This window comes from Sycon ciliatum, unplaced genomic scaffold, assembly GCF_964019385.1.
Source record: "Sycon ciliatum unplaced genomic scaffold, ocSycCili1.1 SCAFFOLD_1361, whole genome shotgun sequence".
NCBI classification, from domain to species: Eukaryota; Metazoa; Porifera; class Calcarea; order Leucosolenida; family Sycettidae; genus Sycon; species Sycon ciliatum.
In genome coordinates this window covers 12,204-35,108 of record NW_027044896.1, presented here as the reverse complement: position 1 = coordinate 35,108, position 22,905 = coordinate 12,204, and the positions used below count along the sequence as shown (strand labels likewise).

The window sequence follows — 22,905 nt, the reverse complement described above, 5'->3', positions numbered from 1 at the left end:
TATGCGTGGCCATGCACTTGTCTGTAACTGCCCTCTTCAATCCGTAGAATGGGTCTACTGTTCCGAAAAGATTATTATTCTAGCTTGTTGCTGTGTTTTCCTCTCCTCTACTGATCATTTGCACGTTGGACTAACCAGTGACAGTAGTGGAAGTCGACAGTAACAAACATGGCAACACTAGTCTCGACTGGAACATGGCTGACGGATGCCGAGAAGGCCGAACTGCGTGCCACGGCTGAGGGTATCGTGGCTACAGGCAAGGGCTTGCTGGCTGCCGATGAAAGCACGGGCACGATGGGCAAGCGTTTCGCCAACATTGGCGTGGAGAACACGGAGGAGAACCGGCGCAAGTATCGCCAGCTTCTCTTCACCTGCAATCCGGTCATGGCCGAGTCGATCAGCGGTGCTATCCTGTTCCACGAGACCCTGTACCAGAAGAGCGATAGCGGTGTGCCGTTCGTCAAGATGCTCAACGACATGAAGATTATCCCCGGCATCAAAGTCGACAAGGGAGTCGTCCCGCTGGCTGGCACCAACGGAGAGACGACCACGCAGGGCATGGACGATCTAGGCAAGCGATGCAAGCAGTACTACGAGGACGGGGCCAGGTTTGCCAAGTGGCGGTAAGGACTGCATTGATCGGTATCCGTGGAATGCGGTGTAGGTGGTTAGTGCTTCTCATATTGGTGTTCATCATGTGGTTTGGCGGTGGGAGTTGAGTTTTGTCACTTTTGTGATTGCCTTTCGCTTGCTCTCCGTGTACCCAGTCCCCTGCCCCTGCCTTGCGTAGTGCAGTGTTCTTTGTCCCACATGCACCATCGACCCTAAATCACCCTGTCTTTCTCTTGTCCGATGTCGAGTTTTGACACCGATGACAAGTATTAGTTACTTCGGCTACCCTGTATGCATTGTTGGAGATCGCTTCCGGGATGCGCTTCCGGAACTTCGGACAATCAGTTGCGGATGTGAATTGCCAACGGTCGGCAGCGCTGTGCATTTGTAAATGCGCTTCTTTCTTTCCGTAGAGAAGTCTTTGTCTTTGACGCCGCTGGTCTGCCTTCTCACTCTCAGCATGTTTTGGAGATTAGTCAGGAGTGGCTGTGGAGGCAGTGACTAAGTGGTGGTGGTGCCTGTGGTGGCGAAGGACTATAGACTATAGCCATAGGTGTAGGGAGAGTGGGCATCTGAAACCTGGTCCTGAATCATCTTGATCTCAAACGCCCAACTACGTAGATCTACATGACTGTGCATGACTGTGTGCATATGTAACGCCGGGATTGTGATGTATGTCCACGTTACCACAGTCTTATCATGTACATGAACAGCAATGTTTTCTTCTGAAGGTTTATTATGGGAAAGAAATAATTGAACTGACTAACTACGTGTAATCTAGGTTGAGCTGATTGAGCTGATCTGAGAAGAAAGAAAGGAAGTCAAGGGAAAAAATGAAGATCAGGAAGGAGTTTGAAATCTTTTATTCTCACGATGGCCTGTGGCCAATAAGAGAATGACTAACTTATAGTACCAGGGGCGTCAGAACCGGTGCGGCAGAATAATGTCATCTTGGGATTTCTGAAGCAATGGAATACGGGCTATTTGGGCCCAGTTCCCCTCAAATGTTCCCGGGGGAGGACCCCCTGGGCCCTGGACCCTCCACCCATTCATGGCCGCGCCAATGTCGAATACTAGTACCTTCCGCCGCCCCTGAGTACTGGGACAGGATGGCGGTGAATAAATCAGAGGTTGAAGATGCTAACACGCTAGGGACCGGTTTCAATTCTGATAGACTGTAGACGGCGAAGAGAGAGAGCTGTGTTGGAGTCGACCAGCTGCTTACAGGCAATGTCCGCGGTAAAACCCAAACAACCGAGGACATCTGCACCGAGAATAGAAGAGCACACGTCGGCCACAATGAAAATCGACGGAGGTCGAGTTCAAGCAGATGCTGTCCATATGTGCGCATGGGGCTGTTGTTTTCGGTGTGAAGACAAGGCACTGCAGGAAGAGGAAGGAGAACGAGAAGACAAGGACAAACGGACAGAAATAGGCAGACATGACGGAGGAATGATGCCGACCTCTGCACCGGGGTCGACGAGGACAGCGGAGCGGGTCCTGTCGAGCAAGTGGAGTAGGCGAACAGCATCAGATGATTAGCCAGCAGCAGCAGCAGTGGTCGCACCTACTGTCTGGCTTGGCTGTTTCTCTGGAAGGTGCAAGGTGAGGAACACTTCTTTGCATCCTTACCGAACGTTCGATGGTGCCAGCAGTGCTCGTGTCGCGAACGGCTGCGTGAGCGAGATGGGGAGCGAGTGCCCGAGCAGGAACGGTCCTGACGTAGAGGCGAGCGTCCCCTGGAGGGCTGGCAGTGAGTGTCCCGGGAGGAGGGAACTTCTACCGCCGCTACCGACTGTTCCGTCCGGTCTGCCAAGCGAGTTATGGCGCCAGACTGATCCGCTGTTGCCTTGTGCCATGGCAGACTCTGCCACACGGTCAACAAGCTGCGCTAATTCCTTGATTGCCATGCGGCCAAGATGAGTCGCACTTGGGATCGGAGGCTGGAGAGGAATAGTTCCCTGAGTGGAGCGGGGTCCAATTCTTTACCGTTGAGAAGAGTTTGCATTCTGCATAGCAGATGGGTGGACGGTGGGCCCGTCACCCAGTTCCTCCTGACTGGGAAGAGCACGGACCCGAGCGTGCTCAGATTTCTGGGTGCATTTCGTGAGGGCGGTCTTTATCCTGTCATGCTAATGCTCGTCAGGAGGTTGAACCAACTGGTCTCTCATCTCAGCTGCGTATTCTGGTGCTAGTGAGGAGACTATGATGGGGAACTTCGTCTTCTGGGACGTTATGTGTCACGTTGCGAAGTACGCCTCTGCTTGAGCGAACCACACCTGAAGATCCCTGAGCCAATACGATGGAAGTTTATAATGCACCGGAGATAGGCTGAGCTGGAGCAGATGGGGCTGTGGCAGGATTGCCACCTGAAGCAGAGGATGGGGCGTCTGCGGATACTTGGTCCATGCCGCCAGACACGACTGTTGCGTGTTGAGGGTCGCGTCGAGCTGGATCACGTCGGCGTCACCAGCCCACGTTACCACAATCACTTACACAGAACGGCACACTACACTTACAGCACAGTCTACCTTCATTGACTTGGTGACTTGGTGTTGGACCAACCACAGTCAGCTCCCCAGAATATAATTTACACTATCCTTCTCAGTCACGGTGGTGTCCTCCGCCATGTCTCTAAGACATGTAAAATTCCTGGATTTCAGCTGAAATCCCAGAATACACAGTGACGTAAATTTAGCCATCAAAGCATTTTGTCCTGGCCATAAATGCTGTCCACCGTCATTCAGTGATGTACTCCACCTGAAGGCCGTCACAAGAAAACATTCTAAGAAAGTAAACGAACCCATTCCAGTGATGACGTGTGTATATACTAGTACATGACATGATGTGCCCATGTGTCATGCTGCGGTAAAACTATGAACACTATGTACCCATGTAACTGTTACATGATGAGTGTGCACATTGTATCGTTCATGACGGCGATTCTTAGATTATGGTCTCCTCATCGACTTTCACCTATGGCTAACTTACATTGTTTTTTTTTCATGCGACATTCTGTTGCGTTTTCCGCATTGCTTGCAGCTGTGTGCTGAAGATCGGTGAGCACACTCCGTCGCCACTGTCCATCCTGGAGAACGCCAACGTGCTGGCTCGCTACGCCAGCACATGCCAGCAAAACGGCCTTGTGCCGATTGTGGAGCCGGAGGTGCTGCCGGACGGTACCCACGACCTGGCGCGCTGCCAAGCAGTTAGCGAGAAGGTACGCGAGCAATTCATTGACCGTGGACCATTGACCATGACTCGCTTTGCCAGTATGCTGTTGGTGTTAGCACAGTGACGCTGCTGCCAGTATTATACTATGTACTTGAAGTACATGCATTATGCACGGTACTGGGTGAAATCCTGGCCTGTTCGTTCTTCCGTGCCCGCCAGTACTGTAGACTTAACGTTACGTTATACCCATGGGGGGGGGGGGGGACATAGCTCCAAGGTAGACCTACATGACATGACATGCCATGGTTATACTGGAACTGACCAGGTCCATCTCGTCCCCGGAATCAGTGGAATTTCTATGTGATCTACAGTACCGTAAAGTCGCGGATAAAAGCCGGGCTTATAAGCGTAATGTTATAAGCCGCTTTCTGCATCAGGCTTTAATGCAAACCAGGCTTGTATGCAAACCATGCTTATATGCACCGCTGATATGCGCGAAACGCGTACATCTATCACTGACTACCGGTATGGCGGCAGTTGTATTATGCACCGTACATAGCGCATGCACTCTTGACCTACCTGATCCGCGCTTGCATAGAAGCCAGGCTTCTATGTGCGACAGGCTTATAAGCATTTGACCCGTTTGATTTTCAGGCTTCTATCCGCGATGTGCTTGTACTGTATGCAAACCTGGCTTTTATCCGCGATGTGCTTGTACTGTATGCAAACCTGGCTTTTATCCGCGATGTGCTTGTACTGTATGCAAACCTGGCTTTTATCCGCAACTTTACAGTATGTACTGCTATTGTACTGCATTGCAGGTGCTGGCAGCGGTGTACAAGGCACTGAGCGACCATAACGTGTACCTTGAGGGAACACTGCTCAAACCCAACATGGTCACACCCGGTATGGACTGTCCGAAACGATCAGTAAGTCACATGAATGCCACTATGCCAGCATTCATGCTCATGGCCGGTATGTGCACGACGTAATGGGAAGTTTGTATTATCCACGCCCTTCAACTGCCGAGTGATAATGATTGAGCTAGTGCCGTAAACTCTACTTCTTCAAAATACTCTTCAGGCAAGTTATTATTTTAGTACTTGAAGTACGAGTAATGTACTTCGAAATAAACCTTCCCTAATTTTGTTGTGCAGCGTTTTATTTTTTAATGTAATGTAAACCTGCATAATACCGGTATTATGTAGTCATGTAACTTGTTACTGCCATACTTTGAGTCAGTTCACAGCCATTCCCATGCCCGTGCTTGACAATTGTAAACTGAACATGGCGCAGAAGTTTCCCGTTTATACTCTATGGTGTATCCATCAAATTCCTTTGCTTTCTTTTCTGTGTGTATAGCAATACGTGCACGTCTGTGACTATTGTGTCTGGTATGTCTCTGTACGTATGTGTGTGTGTGTGTGTGTGTGTGTGTGTGTGTGTGTGTGTGTGTGTGTGTGTGTGCGTGTGTGTGTGTGTGTGCACATATGTGTGTGTGTGTGTGTGTGTGTGTGTGTGTGTGTGTGTGTGCATGTGCGTGTGTGTGCACACATATGTGTGTGTGTGTCTGTGTGTCTGTGTGTGTGTGTCTGTGTGTGCGTGTGCGTGAACGCGTGTGCATGTGTTTGTAGGACTACACTCCTGAGGATATAGCGCGTGCCACAGTGACCGCGCTGCAACGCACCATGCCAGCAGCCGTTCCCGGCGTCACCTTCCTCTCTGGTGGACAATCGGAGGAGGAGGCATCGCGCAATCTCAACGCCATCAACCAATATCAAGGTCGGTATGTGTGTCACACAGCTGTTGATACATGACTGTACATGTACATGCAGTTGTAGAAAGGTGATGCCATACAGCAAGAGTCCATATTTTTACCCCAAGAGTTTGCAACTGGGGTCTGGCTGCTGTAGGCCCACTGCACGGCGGAATTCCAACATTACGTCATGCCGCTGAGGCATAGAGGCCAAAACTCCGCATTCTGCAGTGCTTGGAACCAGGGAGTAGTACAAGCGCAACAAACGTGTACGTCATTTTTGACGTAATGTTGGAATTCCGCCGCGCGGATCCCCATGTACAGAGTTGCACACTCTTGGGGTTATGGACTCTTGCATACATTCATCTCAAATTTGTGCAGTTCGAAATGGATGTGGAGGCTTTTCTGAGATTGGGATGATACTGTTGACTTGTATGTGTATGGCATTTGAGCAATTGCAGTCAAAATTAGTGCATGCAATGAATGGTGTTGAATTGTTAGTCTGAGTTGCTCGTGGCTCAGAAAGCGAATTTTGCATGAAAGGCGGCAGATTTCTCAGTGTTTGCATGCCATTCAGGGTCAGGCATCTGGTGTCATAGCACTCTGCACTGTCATGCTCTACTGTCGTAATGGGTGAGGTATCTGGATGTGCTGTTATCCTAGCCCTGTGCGCTATCATGCTGTACCATCTGCGTGTGCACAGGAAAGAAGCCCTGGAAGCTAACATTCAGCTATGGCCGTGCCTTGCAGGCCAGCACCCTGGCTGCCTGGAAGGGACAGGACGCGCTGGTGGATGCCGGCCAGGAAGCCTTCCTGAAGCGTGCCTCCATCAACGGCAAGGCGGCCGCGGGCCAGTACATCACGGACAGCGCCTCGGCACAGGGCGCTGCTCAGACCAGCCTGCATGTAGCCAACCACATGTACTAACAAGGGTGGCGCTGAAGGACGATTTCAACGGACGACGATATAAGATGGGCAGAACACACCCTGCCGGCTCAGTAGTACATGTAGTGATTTCATACCGCACTCTTGCACTGGTAGCACTGGTGCACCTGCCACTAGTCGTGCCTGCAGGCATTTGCATTGCCCCAATTCCGTGCTGACTTCTGAGCTACATTTTTTTGCCCAGTGTGCTTCCCAACAATTTCTGTGTTAGTACGCTTAGCCTTGTCCCTCCGGTACGGGTTGGAACCTGGTGGCCACTACCCTGCTTTTAAGACACCATGCCTTCTCGCCATGCTGGTCTCTCTTGTCCTCTGTCACATGTCCTGAACACCTGATAGATATGATTTGTAGCTGGCATTGCTCAATCTTTTTCTTTCCTACCGGCATTTGAAAACAGAAGTGATTTTGCTTTGACACGGTTTGCCATATAATTCCACGGTTTAGAAGACTTGCGAGAGTGCGTTCCGCTTGTATAAAGCCAGTACCGTTCTGATGGAACTAGACTGCATGAGTGCCACCACCAGCTGAGCTAGTACCTTGCACAAGAACGCTGGGTCAACCCACAGAAGGTAGAGGCCTTGGGCAAATGATTAACACAAATAAATCCAACGCCCAGAGTTCACTGCAGCTTCAGAGCTAAACGCCGGCGCATAAGCTATCAGTACCGCTTCACAACTGGGTGTTTATTATTTAAAAAAATAAGATGATAACACAATGGAAGTACTTGTAAGAAGGGAGAACAGCCAGCCACCACCTGGGCTACTGCGTAACTTACTACAATATAACTAGAGATAACAACACCGAAGTGCGCAGAAGGGCATAAGCTAGAGAGGGAGATGAGATGATCTAAACCAGTAGTTGTACATGTACTAGGAGGGACATGACAAGAACAGAACATTAGCCTAGACAGCCTAGACGAAAGCACTATGAGGTGCCGTGAACAAGGATCTGGCTGGTTACGTGTACTGTATGATGACGATCAGCATTTAGCTCTTCTTCGGCAGAGAGTAGGGGTGACGGCGCTCACTGGCGAGGTAGGCAGCAACCTGTGGACGCTGACTGAAGCGTTGGTAGAAGGCGCTCAGGCGAGGGAACTCGGCCATGAAGTTGTCGGCCGGTGATTTGTCACCTTCCATGGCGACCTCTGCGAATGCCTTGTGCGCATCAAGGAAGTTGAAGATGGCAAAGTCCACCCAAGTGATACGGCCACCACTTGTGAAGTAGCCGCGGTTGGCAGCCGGCTCACCGGCCGGGGCGTGTTGCTCGTAGTATGCAATCCATGTGCGTGCCTCCTTCAGGTACGTACGGCGCTTCTCTGCATCCAGGTCAGCTGCCCAGACGACGCGGCCCATCTTGGTTGTCTGATCCTCTGCAAGGCATGAATGCAGGACAACAGAGCTCTCTCAGGCACGTGGCATGATCATGCTGGGACTTTCCCCAGCTGAGAGATCAGTGAGTGATAGACACGTATATGTACAATGTCATACAATGTCATGTAGCAGTACTCCATGTGTGCCAAGTAAGATCAGCACCCTTGCGTGTGTTCAGAGCCGTGAGACGATTTCGATGACATGCATGCGTCCGGTGGAGCTCGTCGTTACAGATACTAATATCACAAGCTAGAGCTGTCAGCTATCACAACACATAACACCACAGTGCGCACCCACTAACAGTACCGTATTTCCCCGAATGTAAGTCACACCTTTCTACACAAAAATTCAAGGGTAAAAATGGGGTGCGACTTACAATCGAGCGTGACTTACTAATGAAGTCAATATATCAAATCAATATTGCTCAAACCTGAAAATGGGGGTGCGACTTATAATCGAGTGCGACTTATAATCGAGTGCGACTTATAATTGGGGAAATACGGTATATTAAAATGACAGAACGCAGTTAACGGCAATACCAACAGAGCCTGCAACTGCCCTATGGCATTACTGACACAAGGATTGTCGTACGTCACAGCGACAATCAGCCATGGACACCCTTTGATCTCGGGATAGCATGTGGGGAATCCCTCAAATATATAATAAATTATTAATAATACATGTAATCAGGATCCAGAACTGCCATGCTGGCTATGTAGCTCCACAGGAGGTTGTAACATCACATGGCGTGTGAAGGCAAGCTACACGTAGGTCGATTTACATGTGTGTGTTTTTTTAATAAGGCCAGTCACAGCCAAACAGGTCGCACACTAAATCAGTCGCCTAGATCCACCATTGCAGTGGTACTGCATTGTGTGTAGACAACCGGCTGTGCATGAAGCAGTGTCATAACAAAACAAAGCAAACGGAAAGGAAAGACTTGAACTGTGGACTTACCAACACCAAGCGCCAGCACATCGCACCAGGAGTAGTCGTCGCAGTCGCAGTCATAGCCCGACGCACGGCTGAGGTGCCTCAGAATGGCTGCGCGCACAGAGGACAACAATGGAGTACACACAACGTCACAAGTCGTCTACTGTTGGACAAGCAGAGCTTGGGAATGAAGCAGCATTTCTTGGGTATTTTCAACGTAATTGCTGACTTACTTACACTAGTTTCAGGCACATTTTGACCCAGAAAAGGATCAGATCTCGATGAGGCAGGAGTGGTGTGTTCATGTTCATATGTGCATGGTTGGCAAAAACACTGCATTTCTCAGGAGAGAGACACTGGGAAGGGCAGTCTTCCCGACGACGACAATAGCAGCGTGTTGTTGGGGTGGTAGGGTGTCAGTTGATATGATAATATACGCTGACCGAGTTGCACACTCTCCGGCACTCAGTTTGAAATTGCCGTGCGAAAGCCACAATTACTACCAGCTAGTAGAACTAACTGCACATATATAAACCATACCAGATATGAGAAAGTATTTCATGTGTATTGCAACGTACATAGCTTTGGAACATCCCCTCCAGGAGATATGATAATATCAGGGTGCTTTCACATGCCATGAGATGTGAATGTTGGATACTTTGGTGGTAACAAGCAATTTCCACGGGCATTTCGCTCAAATTTTGCAGGTAAGTTTCCTTTGGAGGTGTAGATCGACTGTGCAAAGCCCTTGTATTTATCCACTCAATCGTCCACAAATTTAGCCAAACTCATACCTGCACCGGAAAGCTGGCCCGTCCATGACGTATACTCAGTAATTTGGTAAACTCAAACCACAAGCTCTCCTTGCGCCACAATCAAATCATTATTTTTTGTCCGACCGTTGATGCAAAGTGACTGAAGTCTTAACTCCTGTTTCCAAATATATTTTACGGCAGGAGGAACAGTGAAATCGTCAAAATAGTTCATTTGAAGAAGAAAAAAAAGGAGGGGGGGGGGCATGTCCTCAGTGGTAGAAGAGATGTTCTACTATTTGCCGGTGTATGCTAGTTCTGTCTAATTGCTCAGGGTGCAATCAGCGCTTGCAAATCGGCTAACTTCAAGACGAATATCCTCAGACATGCTCTCTTGACAAAGTTCCAGCCAGCGTCATTCTTATTAGTTTTGTCCAGCATACCCGTTCTTCCCTCGTGCCAGGCCAATCACTTTGTGGTGGGTGTGATCTACTCACCTCCCACCTCTTTAGGAGCTGCATCTGTACCAAGCTTGACCCATAGAGGGTGGCGGCGTTACTACGGATGCGGAAAACTCGGCGTGCAGCAGAGTCTCACACGAACCGTGAATTATTAAAAAAATGGCCGGTCTTCGGCGCTAAGCGCTCACAGAATGCATACTGCATACTGTACACTGTAGTCATGATGGTGTATGCAAGTGAGCCAAGCACACCAAGCACACCAAGCACACCAAGCACACCAAGCTCAACATCTCCACACATACTTACCAGTCGATTGGGCAAGGCGAAGACCAGACGTAGTTTCAATAGCGGGCACTAAAGAAAAACAGAACCAGTGAAAGTAATGATCAATTGGCCAGAACAATCTAACTAAAAAAAGATAGCATCATTTGGTCTGTCTCTGATATTAGGGAGGTTTAGTCCCACGTAATCCGTGGGTACTTTACGTGGGTGTACCACGTGATACTCAGTGACCCACGTACAGACGTTTTCTGATTCACGACATACCGTGTATGGAGGCTCACCCACGTTCCGCCAGAACGTGGGTGAAAATCAGAATGGAGCGCATTGTGCGAGCTGTGAGGGTGCTCAGCTGAAGAAGTTTCCGAAGCACGAAATCAAAATATTGGATGAGCTTCTTAGGCCGGGGTAGCTTCGTCTTTGACCAGGTTTTGGCCTTTAGCTTCATGCTTTTGTTTGTTCCGTGTGACTAAACACAACATTGCAACGTGGGTGCCCTTCATCCACTTTACGTGGATCACCCACGTACGCGTTTCCGTTACGTGGGAACTAAACCTCCCTAATGACCCAAACAACCTGACCGGATCCGTGGGACTTGAAGAAGTTGCCACCACGGTATACTTCCATTGTCCGTGTTCATTTGATTTTGCCTGCATTTGACCTGACGATAAGGCTTGAAAGTATACTAGTGAAAACTTTCAAGATATTGTTGAAGAGCCTGATGTGTGTCCTTCTTCTTAGTACAATCTGAGTATTAGTCCGTAAACAGGGAAACTGTTGCGGTCTCGAATCGTTCGCAATTTTCGTGATGAGTATGAAATCGCAAAAGTACTGTTCTCGCAAAACTCCATCCACACCGAGTGCAGGAACTGCTGGCATACCAAGGCACCATCATAACTGCGAACAAGCAGTTCTACCCAGAGGCATGGCTAACATACGACCGGCAGTTCCGGATGTCGGCGGCACTGACTCCTGGCAGGTCATGGGAATAAATCGACGCCAACCTCTGGCAGCTGTGTTTCACGGGCAAGGCCCGTGCAGTATGCTCGAGTTGTAATCTGACACACCCATCGTCAGGTGGGCCTGACAATTGCCCTTTTCGTCCCCGACGTGCCCCACTCACAGGATCAACCTCCTCAACTGAAGTCTGCCGTAACTTCAACTTTGGCCGCTGCCAGAACGCCTCATGCATCCGCCGACATGTGTGCCTCAAGTGTGGCTGCTCATCACACCCTCGCACTAAGTGTCGTAGCCAACAGTCGCCCAGGTCCACTACAGGGCGAGAGGCCTCCACATAGAGGCCTGTCACGTCACATGCCGGGCCCAAAGCCCACCACACCTGTACATATTCCCCATTTCTCGACACTACTTCGCATGCATCCTGACCGCGACCTGGTAAACCATTCATTGCATGGTCTTCAGCATGGTTTCAAGTTTCAACATTGGCTTCACTGGCCCTCGCAATGTATCTATAAGCTCTCCTAATCTCTCATCTTCCTATACACATGCTGCATTTGTTGCCGAATATCTGGCCGGTGCATGCTCCCGTGGTGAAACAGCAGACGTATTTGACCACCCGCCATTTGAATTCATGCGCTGCTCTGGTGTGGGTGCGGTTCCAAAGAAGAACGGCAAACTGCGCCTTATTCACCACCTCTCCAGTCCTGTTGGCAATAGCGTCAACGACCATATCTCGCGGGAGGCATTTTCCCTACATCAGTACATTATGTGACAATTGATAGTGCCATCAACTTGATTATGCAATGTGATGATCCATTCTTGTCCAAGCTAGATGTTCGCAGTGCCTTCCGTATCATACCTGTTCGCCCTGAAGATTGGCCTCTGCTTGGCATCCTCTGGGATGGGCACTACTATTATGATCGAGTCCTACCATTTGGGCTCCGTTCTAGCCCGGCACTGTTCGACAGCGTCTCATCAGCCGTGGAATGGATCATGCAGCACGAATTCTCCATTCATGATCTTATCCACTACTTGGACGATTTCCTCTGTGTGTCCAACCATGAAGCCGTTGCCCGCCGTCAGCTGGCTATTCTGCTTAGGGCGTTCACCTACCTCGGTATACCCCTTGCTCCTCAGAAAGTCCACGGACCCGCACGCACTCTGGACTTTCTCGGAGCTAGCCTGGATTGCGTTCGCAAGGAGGTCCGGCTTCCGGCGGATAAGATCACAGACCTCCAATTTCGACTAAGCAGTGCCCTCCAACACAGCCACATCACTCAGCACGACCTCGAGTCCCTTCTGGGCAAGCTAGCGTTTGCTTCTCGGGTCGTAGTGCCCGGCAGGACTTTCACCAGGCGCCTCTGGAATATCTGCAAGAAATTCCAGAAACCGCACTACAGCATCAAGCTTTCGGCAGATGCCCGTGAAGACCTCATTTGGTGGCAACATCTCCTGGAGGAATGGAACGGGAAGTCGTTCTTCCTGAACCCTGGCTGGATACCATCCCCCGACATTGAACTGTTCACCGACGCTAGCGGATCAGTCGGCTGGGGTGCATACTACGGAGGTCGATAGATTCAAGGAATGTGGCAGCTGGATGAAGCTGACCAGGATATCATGTGGAAAGAACTCTATGCGGTCCTGGTGTCCTGCCTGACATGGGGTAATGGCTGAGCGAAACTCAGAATCCTCCTGCACTGTGACAACGAAAGCTTAGTGTCTGCCATCAATGACGGGACCTGCCGAGCACCTCGGGTCATGACATTGATACGAGAATTGTTCTTTGTGTGTGCTCGTTGCAACTTCATGCTGTCTGCCCAACATATCGCTGGCTCTCATAACACCGTGGCTGATTGTCTTTCTCGTTACCAGATGCAGCGTTTACGGCTGGCCGACCCACAAGCGTGAACTCACCCGGACACAGCTCTGTTGCCGACCTTGTGACGTTTTACGCAGGACACGCTATAGCATCGAACACCCGCCGAACTTACCGGACAGGCGCACGCCGGTATTTGGATTATTGCAAGCAGTATGGTTTCAGCGCGCTCCCAGCAACGGACAGCATACTAAGCGGCTTTGCTGCGCATCTGACCCTAACAGTGCGTCCAGGGACTATTCGTGTGTACATCATGGCCGTACGAAACATGCACGTGGAAAGCGGGTTGCCAGACCCATGCGAAGATATTGTCCTACTCCCTAGAGTCATGAGAGGTATTGATAGGTGCCAAGGAACAACCACCACCAGCCGGTTGCCCATAACTATGCCTATATTGCGGCAGCTCACCGACGCCTGTGCAGCATCGTCTCCCTATAACGAGTGGGACAAAGCCCTGTGTTGTATACATTACATGGATCATAGGAGTCGTGTGTCATATCATGTTTCTCATGCTATTCATCCTTGCATACGCTACACTAGACGTCTGCGTAAGGACAGCTTGCTGGTGTGCTGCATGCTAGTATCTTCCTTTGGTGTAGTTTCACTCTCCCCTGGTTCGTTCAAGGTGGGGGGTATGTTGTATACATTGCATGCATCATAGGAGTCAATGTGTCATATCATGTTTCTCATGCTATTCATCCTTGCTCACGCTAGACTAGACGTCTGCGTAGGGACGGCTTGCCGGTGTGCTGCATGCATTCATTGCTAGTTCCATGCATAGTTCTTTGCCCTACTGTGGCGGGAAGGTCGTCCCGTGCAGCCGCGATGATCAGCTGCGCTACGGAGGTTCAGTTCCGGCAAACATGCGTGCGGATTTGCATTTTGCTGCTTGGTTTTTGATGTATTTGTAGTTAGTGCAAGGAAAGAGCTTGCTGGTGCAGTTGTTGTTTTAGTTTTGGTTTTGAGCGTAGTTTGCTCTTTGTTGTTACCTGGTTTGAACGATCGCCTTTTGTGGAATCGTTACGCTCCTTGTGGTACAATAATACAGTCTTCAGAAATATCGAATACATAGTGGTCCTTCGAGCCGGATCTAGTCGCGGTTCATTTTATAACCTCACAAGGATGAGTGAGTCGCGGGCGATCGGACCGATGCGTAGTGGAAGAAAGACTAAAGGCTGGCACTCGGCTCGATATGGGTTTGAGGAGTCAGATAAAGAGGAGCTCGAATTGAGTTTAGCGAAATTGAATAGGCGAGCGGAGGAACTAAAACTCCTGATCGCAGAGGAGACCGCTTCTATGGAAGCGCTGCATGCAGCCTGGATCGCGCGTGGATTGAGTGAGCGTCATGGACGTACATCTACGGCAGAGCCGAGTCCCGTGCCAGTACCAGTGGCAGTGCCGAGACGACCAACGCCTGCACCGCGATCGCGGAAGACGAGTGCTACTTGTGGTAGTCCAGGAGGTGTTGTCAGAAGATTGGACAGCCGAATGTCGATCTCGGCAGCAGAACAAACTAGTTGTAGTTTTGATCAGCCTGCACTTGATGGAGTAGGAGCGCCTGGAACGGCAGGAGTTCAACTTCAACGTGTGTCATATGCGCCTCTTGCACCTTCACCTGCGCCTCGAACTCGCGTGGAACCCAGACTAGCCAGGTTTAGTAGGTCCAGCGGCAGCAGAAGGCAAGAGCGCAGCAGCAGCGGCAGCAGAAGGCAAGAGCGCAGCAGCAGCGGCAGCAGAAGGCAAGAGCGCAGCAGCAGCGGCAGCAGAAGGCAAGAGCGCAGCAGCAGCGGCGGCAGAAGGCAAGAGCACAGCAGCAGCGGCAGCAGAAGGCAAGAGTGCAGCAGCAGCGGCAGCAGAAGGCAAGAGCGCAGCAGCAGCGGCGGCAGAAGGCAAGAGCGCAGCAGCAGCGGCAGCAGAAGGCAAGAGCGCAGCAGCAGCGGCAGGAGAAGGCAACAGCGCAGCAGCAGCAGCGGCAGCAGAAGGCAAGAGCGTAGCAGCAGCGGCAGCAGAAGGCAAGAGCACGTCAGCGGCCGATTGAACCCGGCTGATCTACCAAGTCGTGGAGTTGCGGCCTCGCACTTGCAGGATGACGGCAAATGGTGGAGTGGCCCAGAGTTCTTGCAAGAGCGTCCGGAGCGATGGCCGAACAAAGACATCATAGTGCCCCAGGTTCTTCCGGCACTGCTTCAGCGACCGCACCCGATGACTCTCACTAGCCAGATCCAGGCAGAGCAGACGACATGCCGCCTGCACCCAGACAACGTCTCGTCCTGGAGCAATCTTCTGCGGGTCACAGCCTGGTGTAAACGGTTCCTTGATAATACCAGAGGCCGACCTCAGCAGTGTGACAGCAACGCAGGTGCTACCGTGCAAGTATCTCTCAAGAGTGCTAAGGCTGTTTCGGTTCCCGAATTGACGGTCACAGAACTCCAAGGCGCCGAGCGGCTCTGGATAAGCTATGCGCAGAGGCAGTGCTACGGAGAAGTAGTGTCAACGCTGAAGGAGAAGAAGCCTCTTCCACCCAGTGCACCGCTAACGAAGCTACAGCCGTTCCTGGACACTGACGGTCCACCGCTGCTCCGAGTTGGTGGACGGCTCCGGACCTCACACCACCTGTCTGACCAGTTCCGGTCCCGTGTGATACTGCCCGCCAATCATCGCGTCACTCAGCTAATTGTTGGGCATGAGGATGTACGCTGTCAACACGGAGCAGGCACAAACCATCTGCTCTCTAACCTGGCCGATCAGTATAGGATCATCAAGGGTCGCCAGGTCGTTAAATCCTACCGTCACAGCTGTGTCCGTTGCCAGAAGCTGTGGAGACGTGCCGCTGAGCCCAATATGGGGAACGTGCCAAACATCCGGACAAGCGGACCGTTCGCTCACACTGGAGTAGACTACGCTGGGCCTTTCCTGGTCAAGATGGGACGCGGACGATCGCAAGAGAAGCGCTATATAGCCGCGTTCTCATGTCTGCAGACCCGTGCGTGCCACCTGGAGGTAGTGCGTTCTCTGGATGTCGAGGGCATGGAGATGGCTTTGGCAAGGTTGTGCCATCGCCGAGGTCGACCAACACTGATCCTCTCTGACAACGGCAGTAACTTCGTTGCTACCGATCGTGAACTGCGGGAAGCGCTGAGGGATTTGGATCATGCCAACATCACAGCTGGGTTGGCGATTCAAGGCATCAGATGGCAGTTTAATCCACCGCGATCACCGCCACCTCTGCCGCCGCCACGGAAACCTCCATGGCCGGTGCCTCCTGTACCACCGCGGGGAAGAGCTCGGCCGCACTTCGGCGGAGCATTTGAGAGGGTGGTCGGGGCCTTGAAAAAGGCACTCCAGTCAGTCCTGTACAAGGCTAGCCTGACCGACGAGGAGCTGCAAACTTCGTCGTGGGTCATGTCAACATCGCAACAGCTCTGGAGATGGCGGCAGACTCAGAGTCGACGCCAGTTCACCCATACCATCGCTGGAAAGTTATCCAGCAGCTCCGCAGAGATGTTTGGAAGCGGTGGCTAAGAGAAATGGTCTCTGCTATGAACATCATGACTAAGTGGCGCCGCCAATCGGGCACGGTCGAGATTGGAGACGTTTTCCTCGTCATGGACGATGCGTTATCACGCTACAGATGGCCGCTAGGACGCGTGAAGGCCACGTTCCCTGGCAAGGACGGCATTGTTCGCGTCATGGACATCCAGGTCAACGGCAAGAAATATCGGCGTGGTGTTCGATACCTAGTGTCGCTCGATATCCTGACAGCTGAAGCAGCCACTGCGGTATCTCAGTCGTCAGCCCTTGACTTGGATGAGTTGCAGTAAGACACTAATGGAACAGACGTTAGTTAGTGACACAGTACACTTTCGTCACCTCATTTTCTCACTGCTTTCTAGAGCAGTAGGCACTTATTCCTCTATATGCTGTGTGCTAAATACTAGTATCTTCCTTTGGTGTAGTTTCACTCTCCCCTGGTTCGTTCAAGGTGGGGGGTATGTTGTATACATTACATGGATCATAGGAGTCGTGTGTCATATCATGTTTCTCATGCTATTCATCCTTGCATACGCTACACTAGACGTCTGCGTAAGGACAGCTTGCTGGTGTGCTGCATGCTAGTATCTTCCTTTGGTGTAGTTTCACTCTCCCCTGGTTCGTTCAAGGTGGGGGGTATGTTGTATACATTGCATGCATCATAGGAGTCAATGTGTCATATCATGTTTCTCATGCTATTCATCCTTGCTCACGCTAGACTAGACGTCTGCGTAGGGACGGCTTGCCGGTGTGCTGCATGCATTCATTGCTAGTTCCATGCATAGTTCTTTGCCCTACTGTGGCGGGAAGGTCGTCCCGTGCAGCCGCGATGATCAGCTGCGCTACGGAGGTTCAGTTCCGGCAAACATGCGTGCGGATTTGCATTTTGCTGCTTGGTTTTTGATGTATTTGTAGTTAGTGCAAGGAAAGAGCTTGCTGGTGCAGTTGTTGTTTTAGTTTTGGTTTTGAGCGTAGTTTGCTCTTTGTTGTTACCTGGTTTGAACGATCGCCTTTTGTGGAATCGTTACGCTCCTTGTGGTACAATAATACAGTCTTCAGAAATATCGAATACACCCTGTACTGCAGCGCAATGCTACTGGTGTTCTATGGATTCCTGCAGTGAGTACCTGAAGGCGGAGCGACGACACGTCAGCTTCTCGGAGGGTGCTATGCAACTGTTCTTGCCAACCTCTAAGACTGACCCAACGTCTAAAGGAGTAACAGTTGTCGTAGGACCAGCAAAACCCCCTCACTGCGCTATGAACGTGATTGTCGTTAGCTGGCGCTCTCGACATCGACCAACAAGCCACATTCTCCTCTGTATGTCCTGTCGTGTGGTAAACCCCTGGATCGGCAAACGGTGAATGCAACCGTCCGACAACTAACGGTGCAGCTCAAATTACCCCACACACAGGAGTACTCCAGTCACTCCTTCCGGATTGGTGCGGCAACAAGTGCTGCTTCTGCAAGTGTTCCAGACCACCTCATCCGTTGCATGGGCAGATGGAAGAGTGACTCCTACCTACGGTACATCAGAACACCATTGACACCCCGTGTGCAGTTGGCAGCCAGACCCTGTTCCATGCCATGATGGAATAGGCACGTGAGTTACTGATGACCTGTCACTTGATTGACTCTCTGTTGAAATCCTGAACTGGCTGCCTACAGTCTGAGATTAGCTGTACTTTGCACAATGTACAGTACACACAAATGCTGCTAGAATAATGATCACCTAAATCTTTGTCCTGCCTCTAGCTCGCATGGTGTGATATGGGTGCTGGCTGTTTGGACGCAACTCTTAGCGGCAATGGTTTAACTCGTTCAATCACTCCGTGCTCTATGTTGAGCCAACACACGCGCTCTATGTTGAGCCACCATACGCGCTCTATGTTGAGCCACTCACTCTCTCGCGCTCTATGTTGAGCCACTCACTCTCTCGCGCTCTATGTTGAGCCACTCACTCTCTCGTGCTCTATGTTGAGCCACTTTCTCTCTCTCTCTCTCGTGCTCTATGTTGAGCCACATTGCCTCACTCGCAGCCAGCATCCGCTCACTCCAAACTCCGTGCCCTGTGTGTTGGTGTACTTCATAGCGGTGTAGCATGTGCATGTGCATGTGGGATGCGGGCTAAGTGTGAAATCGCAAAAGTAAGTCAGCAAGAAACGTAGAACTACAGTGAATAAAACCTAACGAAATGGACTCTAATGGCAAACATTTCCAGGTGCAAACTGGTCTGTGCACGCAAATTGCTACTAAAACCGGCGCAAACATTCCCAATTTACTGTATCTGATTCATTGCAGAGTAGAATTAACCAACAATGATTCATATGACTACGAAGGGAATCAACTGTGCATGAATTACTGTGCACACGAAACAGAGCGAAACAATTCGGCAGTTATGCACTCCGACACACATGATGCACGAAGCACATAAAAAGACAACCTTATCTCCAAGCACATAAAAAAGACAACCTTATCTCCAAGCACATAAAAGACAACCATATCTCCAGTACATCTCCGCTTTTTCGAAAGTCTTTTAAATTAGAATGCACTTCATAAGCGTTCAGACTGACATGAACATAAAGCGGTAAATAACAGGCTGAAAGCATGAATGCCACTCGCACTGCCCAGGTTACGCACCATGGAGTAGATACCGTGTAGAGTGTCGCGAGACTTCCCCACCATCACCTCGCTTTCGCGATCGTGTTTGGGAGGCAGGGTTCTGTCTGTGGGTCATACGGCATGCACCTTGTACACACATTACACGTTGCACGGTCAATCTGCAGTGAGTTTACGTCCGAGCGGATGTGAGCTCCACACAACAACATGCTAAGTGTGACCTCAGTGCACCAGGCACGCCTAGACGTCGTGGCTAATGGCATTTGGGGAGGACGGTTCGAAAGCACCTACATTGATGTACGGGTGTTCAACCCCCATGCGTCTTCGAACCGCTCCAACTCACTTGCTGCTACTTATGTTCGTCATGAGAAGGCTAAGTGCCGTGCTTACGAGCAGCGCCTGAGGGAGGTGGAGCACTCCAGCTTTGTCCCAGCCATCTTCTCTACCACCGGAGGCATGGGAAAGCATGGTGCCTCGCTATACAAACGTATCGCCTCTCTCCTCACCGCCAAGACTGGGGAGCCATACAGCATCACCCTATCCTCCATCCGCTGCCAGATTGGTTTTGCACAGCGCTGATGTGCCTGCGTGGTGCACGCAAGGCTTTCTTACCAGCAATGGCTTCAGACTCGGCAGTGCTAGTTGTTGCTGAAGCAAGAATCTCAGCTTCAGACTTACTCACAAATCACCTGGTCACCGTGCCTGCAGGCTACAACTTTCACACCTAACCAAGGTTCAACTCGAGTGACAGGAACGCGCCCAAACAGGCTGTAAGTTGTACCCTGCAGGGGCACGGTGACCAGGTGACTTGTGCACACATGAGCACGTGACCGCTTATTCAACTATGTTCGACTGGGACACGGGCCGAACGCTACATCGCAGCCTTTTCGAACCAAAACCAGTCCACTCAGCGTCCAAGAGAAGACTACAACATATGGGCCAATCGCGGTCATCCGTGCTTTTATAAGAACGAAATGGCGCTTTTAGTGACATTTTACATACAAACCCCCCTCTAGTAGGGCGCAGTCACCCAGTTTCGGTGGAAGTGCGCGAGTTCAATCGGGAATAAAGGAGGAACGGAGCATATCAGCTTCCTCGGACCAAGACCATTCGACCCAGCACCCCGAAGACAACTGATGAAAATTCGATTTGTTTTTTGCCCGTTTCGGGAACTCTTTTTTGGCCTTCTCCCCCTTACCAAGAGTGCATAAACAAGAGTACGCAACTGTGGTTATGGGTCAGTGCGCGGTGCGCTGCCTTCATTACGTAACTTGCCTTCATCACGCTCTGAAAGCATGCATTCAAACTCACAATTTCTCGTACGAGCCCATCCGTTTTTGCTCGATTCGTTCCAGTACCTACGCGATCTCTAAATTCTGGCGCGTGAACTCCAGTTCCGTACGAAAGTTCATTTCAAACCAGAGGGAATGTGCGGTGTTTGATTTTCCGCAGTGCGCGGACTGCAGCTGAATGGTGTAGTGCAGGCAGCGCGCCGCGCATCTGGCCCATAGAAAAGAGACCACAGTTGCATACTCTTGTTTAGGCCACACGTTTTTATTTCTATGTTTCTCGTCACCCGCGCGCATACGATTCAGGAGTCTGGAAGAAAAAAAGAAAAGAAACTGTGCTGCACTGACTGTGCATGTGGTGACCAGCACACTCATGCACATGTACATAATGTGGCCTGGCCTGCGCGACACATGATCTGTCCCCGGGGAAAATTGCGGGAAAAAATCGCAAAAAACGCGGGGGGGAAACGCGGCATAATATGGCATCATTTGCGGTAAATATGCGGTGAATAATATTGATGTGCAGCAATTTTCAGTGAGTATGTAGTGAAATCAATCAGTTACAAGTCTCTGGTGTAAGCACTCGTCATATTTGAGTAAAAAGCCGCCACGATGAGACGTTGCTGACCGAACAGTGCACTGTGTGTACGTGTAGTGCAACAAAAAGTTCAAAAAACGCGGGGAAATCGCGGAAAACGCGGTCTTTTAAAAAATCGCAAAAAAACGCGGAAAAAAACGCGGCCGCGGAATCGCAATTTTCCCCGGGGACAGCATGATGCAAGGACGGTATTTTTTGTGCGCAATCTAGCTGCACATGCACAGATTGTGACAGAAGCTCCTACCACATACTAGTTGCTAACTATGGATGCTATTTTGCATGGTGTATTGGTGGATTTTAGTGTGAACAAAGGTCTAATAAACCTTTTATTTTTCGGTCATTTTTTATTTTTACCACCGCATACGTTTTTAGATTTTCAGGTGACGAGAAACATAGAAATAAAAACGTGTGGCGTTATGGACTCTTGCTCTTACATGTATTAAAATGTATTATTTACCTTGTCCAAATGTGTAAAGCCCAGACTTCAAGCCTTGTTCCTTGGCCGCAGGCCAGGTTTCCCGGGTGTAATGCGTCTCCGTATAACTGATTCCACCATCCTCCATGAGCAGGCGAATGTGTTCACCGCGGCCCCGACCAGCGAAATAGTGGAAGGTCACATTACCAATGCTCTCTAGAGGTAGACATCCAGGTTTGCCTGTAGCAATGTGGCGAACTGATTGCACCATGTGAGGGTTCGTGGTGTGAAAGTATGCGGCGACACCCAGGAGGCCAACAAACAGTACTGGAAGAAGATCCATCGTAACCGTTATTGATTATGTTCAATTACCTACAAACAATACATTCATACACCGGCTGAAGTAAGTAACTAATAACTTTATAGTTAGTTTTTGACTTTTTATTTTGTAGAAGTACGAAATCTGAATTATTTGGTCATCATGGAAGCTCCTCGTATCGATGTTCCGGCCCGTCCGTCGATTCTGCCCATCCTAAGATGGGCAGGTGCCCATCTTAGGATGGGTTGAGGGGGTGCCCATCCTAGGATGGGATAGGTTCGATTGATGGAGATCCGGTTTTTTCGTTTTCCCGCCGAAAACGTGCTTTTAAACATTTATAAACGTGGTTTATATTATACTTTTTTTTTCTTTCTTTTTTGGGAGGGTGGATCAGAAGCACACGGCTGTTCATCTGCGGCCATCTATCAAAATGGCCGCGAATTAACTGGTAAATCGCAAACTTACACTTTACACGTTTGGTTTATGAACTTCGTGTGGTTTCAGGTGATTCCTTCTCGAATCAAGCAGAATCGAGTAGGTAACCTTAGGTAAATGGAGTTTGGGAGTCCTCAGACGCGATCGATCGCGAAGATCATGCAAGCAAGCAAAATGAAACAAATAAACGAACAAGAAGCAGACATCGAGAGTACTCAAGGACTTAGTCACTATGGAGTGAGCTAGCCCAAGGAGAAGGATAGTAACGGCTGCCGTTTTCCTCCATGCCTTAGCTACGGCTACGCCGAGGGGGCTTGGACCTGGGCAGCGTTCTTGCTAGGCGCTGTGTTGCTTCGAGCCGTTTCATGGGCGCAGGAATCTGCGAGAAACGCTTCTCCAGAGTCCGAGTTGAGAGTCCGCATGGATGCTCTCCGAGCCTTCCTCACCTAGCAAGCCAAGGCCAACAAGGAGTCGGACCATAGCTGGCACGGCGTGCATCTCTAAGAGGTGCAGCTTAGGGATGAGGTGCAGTTTGTTTCTTTTCACGATCTCGTCACAAGGCTTGCATGAGCTTAGGGAAA

At 50.4% G+C, this 22,905-nt stretch overlaps 2 protein-coding genes across 2 annotated transcripts; one reads left to right on the top strand and one right to left on the bottom strand.

The window, feature by feature from the left end:
- The first annotated feature begins 36 nt into the window (after window positions 1-36).
- On the top strand, window positions 37-6,939 carry LOC135830709 (fructose-bisphosphate aldolase C-like). Its single transcript, XM_065342938.1, has 5 exons — window positions 37-623; window positions 3,655-3,832; window positions 4,608-4,715; window positions 5,421-5,568; window positions 6,246-6,939. The coding sequence occupies exons 1-5, from the start codon at window positions 169-171 to the stop codon at window positions 6,467-6,469; spliced, it is 1,113 nt and encodes a 370-aa protein (XP_065199010.1). The 5' UTR covers window positions 37-168; the 3' UTR covers window positions 6,470-6,939.
- A 199-nt stretch (window positions 6,940-7,138) lies between these two features.
- Window positions 7,139-21,928, bottom strand: LOC135830710 (glutathione S-transferase P-like). Its single transcript, XM_065342939.1, has 4 exons — window positions 21,613-21,928; window positions 10,310-10,357; window positions 8,815-8,901; window positions 7,139-7,856 (listed from the first exon to the last, which is right to left on the bottom strand). Exons 1-4 carry the CDS (start codon window positions 21,911-21,913, stop codon window positions 7,474-7,476), a joined length of 819 nt encoding a protein of 272 aa, XP_065199011.1. The 5' UTR covers window positions 21,914-21,928; the 3' UTR covers window positions 7,139-7,473.
- Window positions 21,929-22,905: the final 977 nt, after the last annotated feature.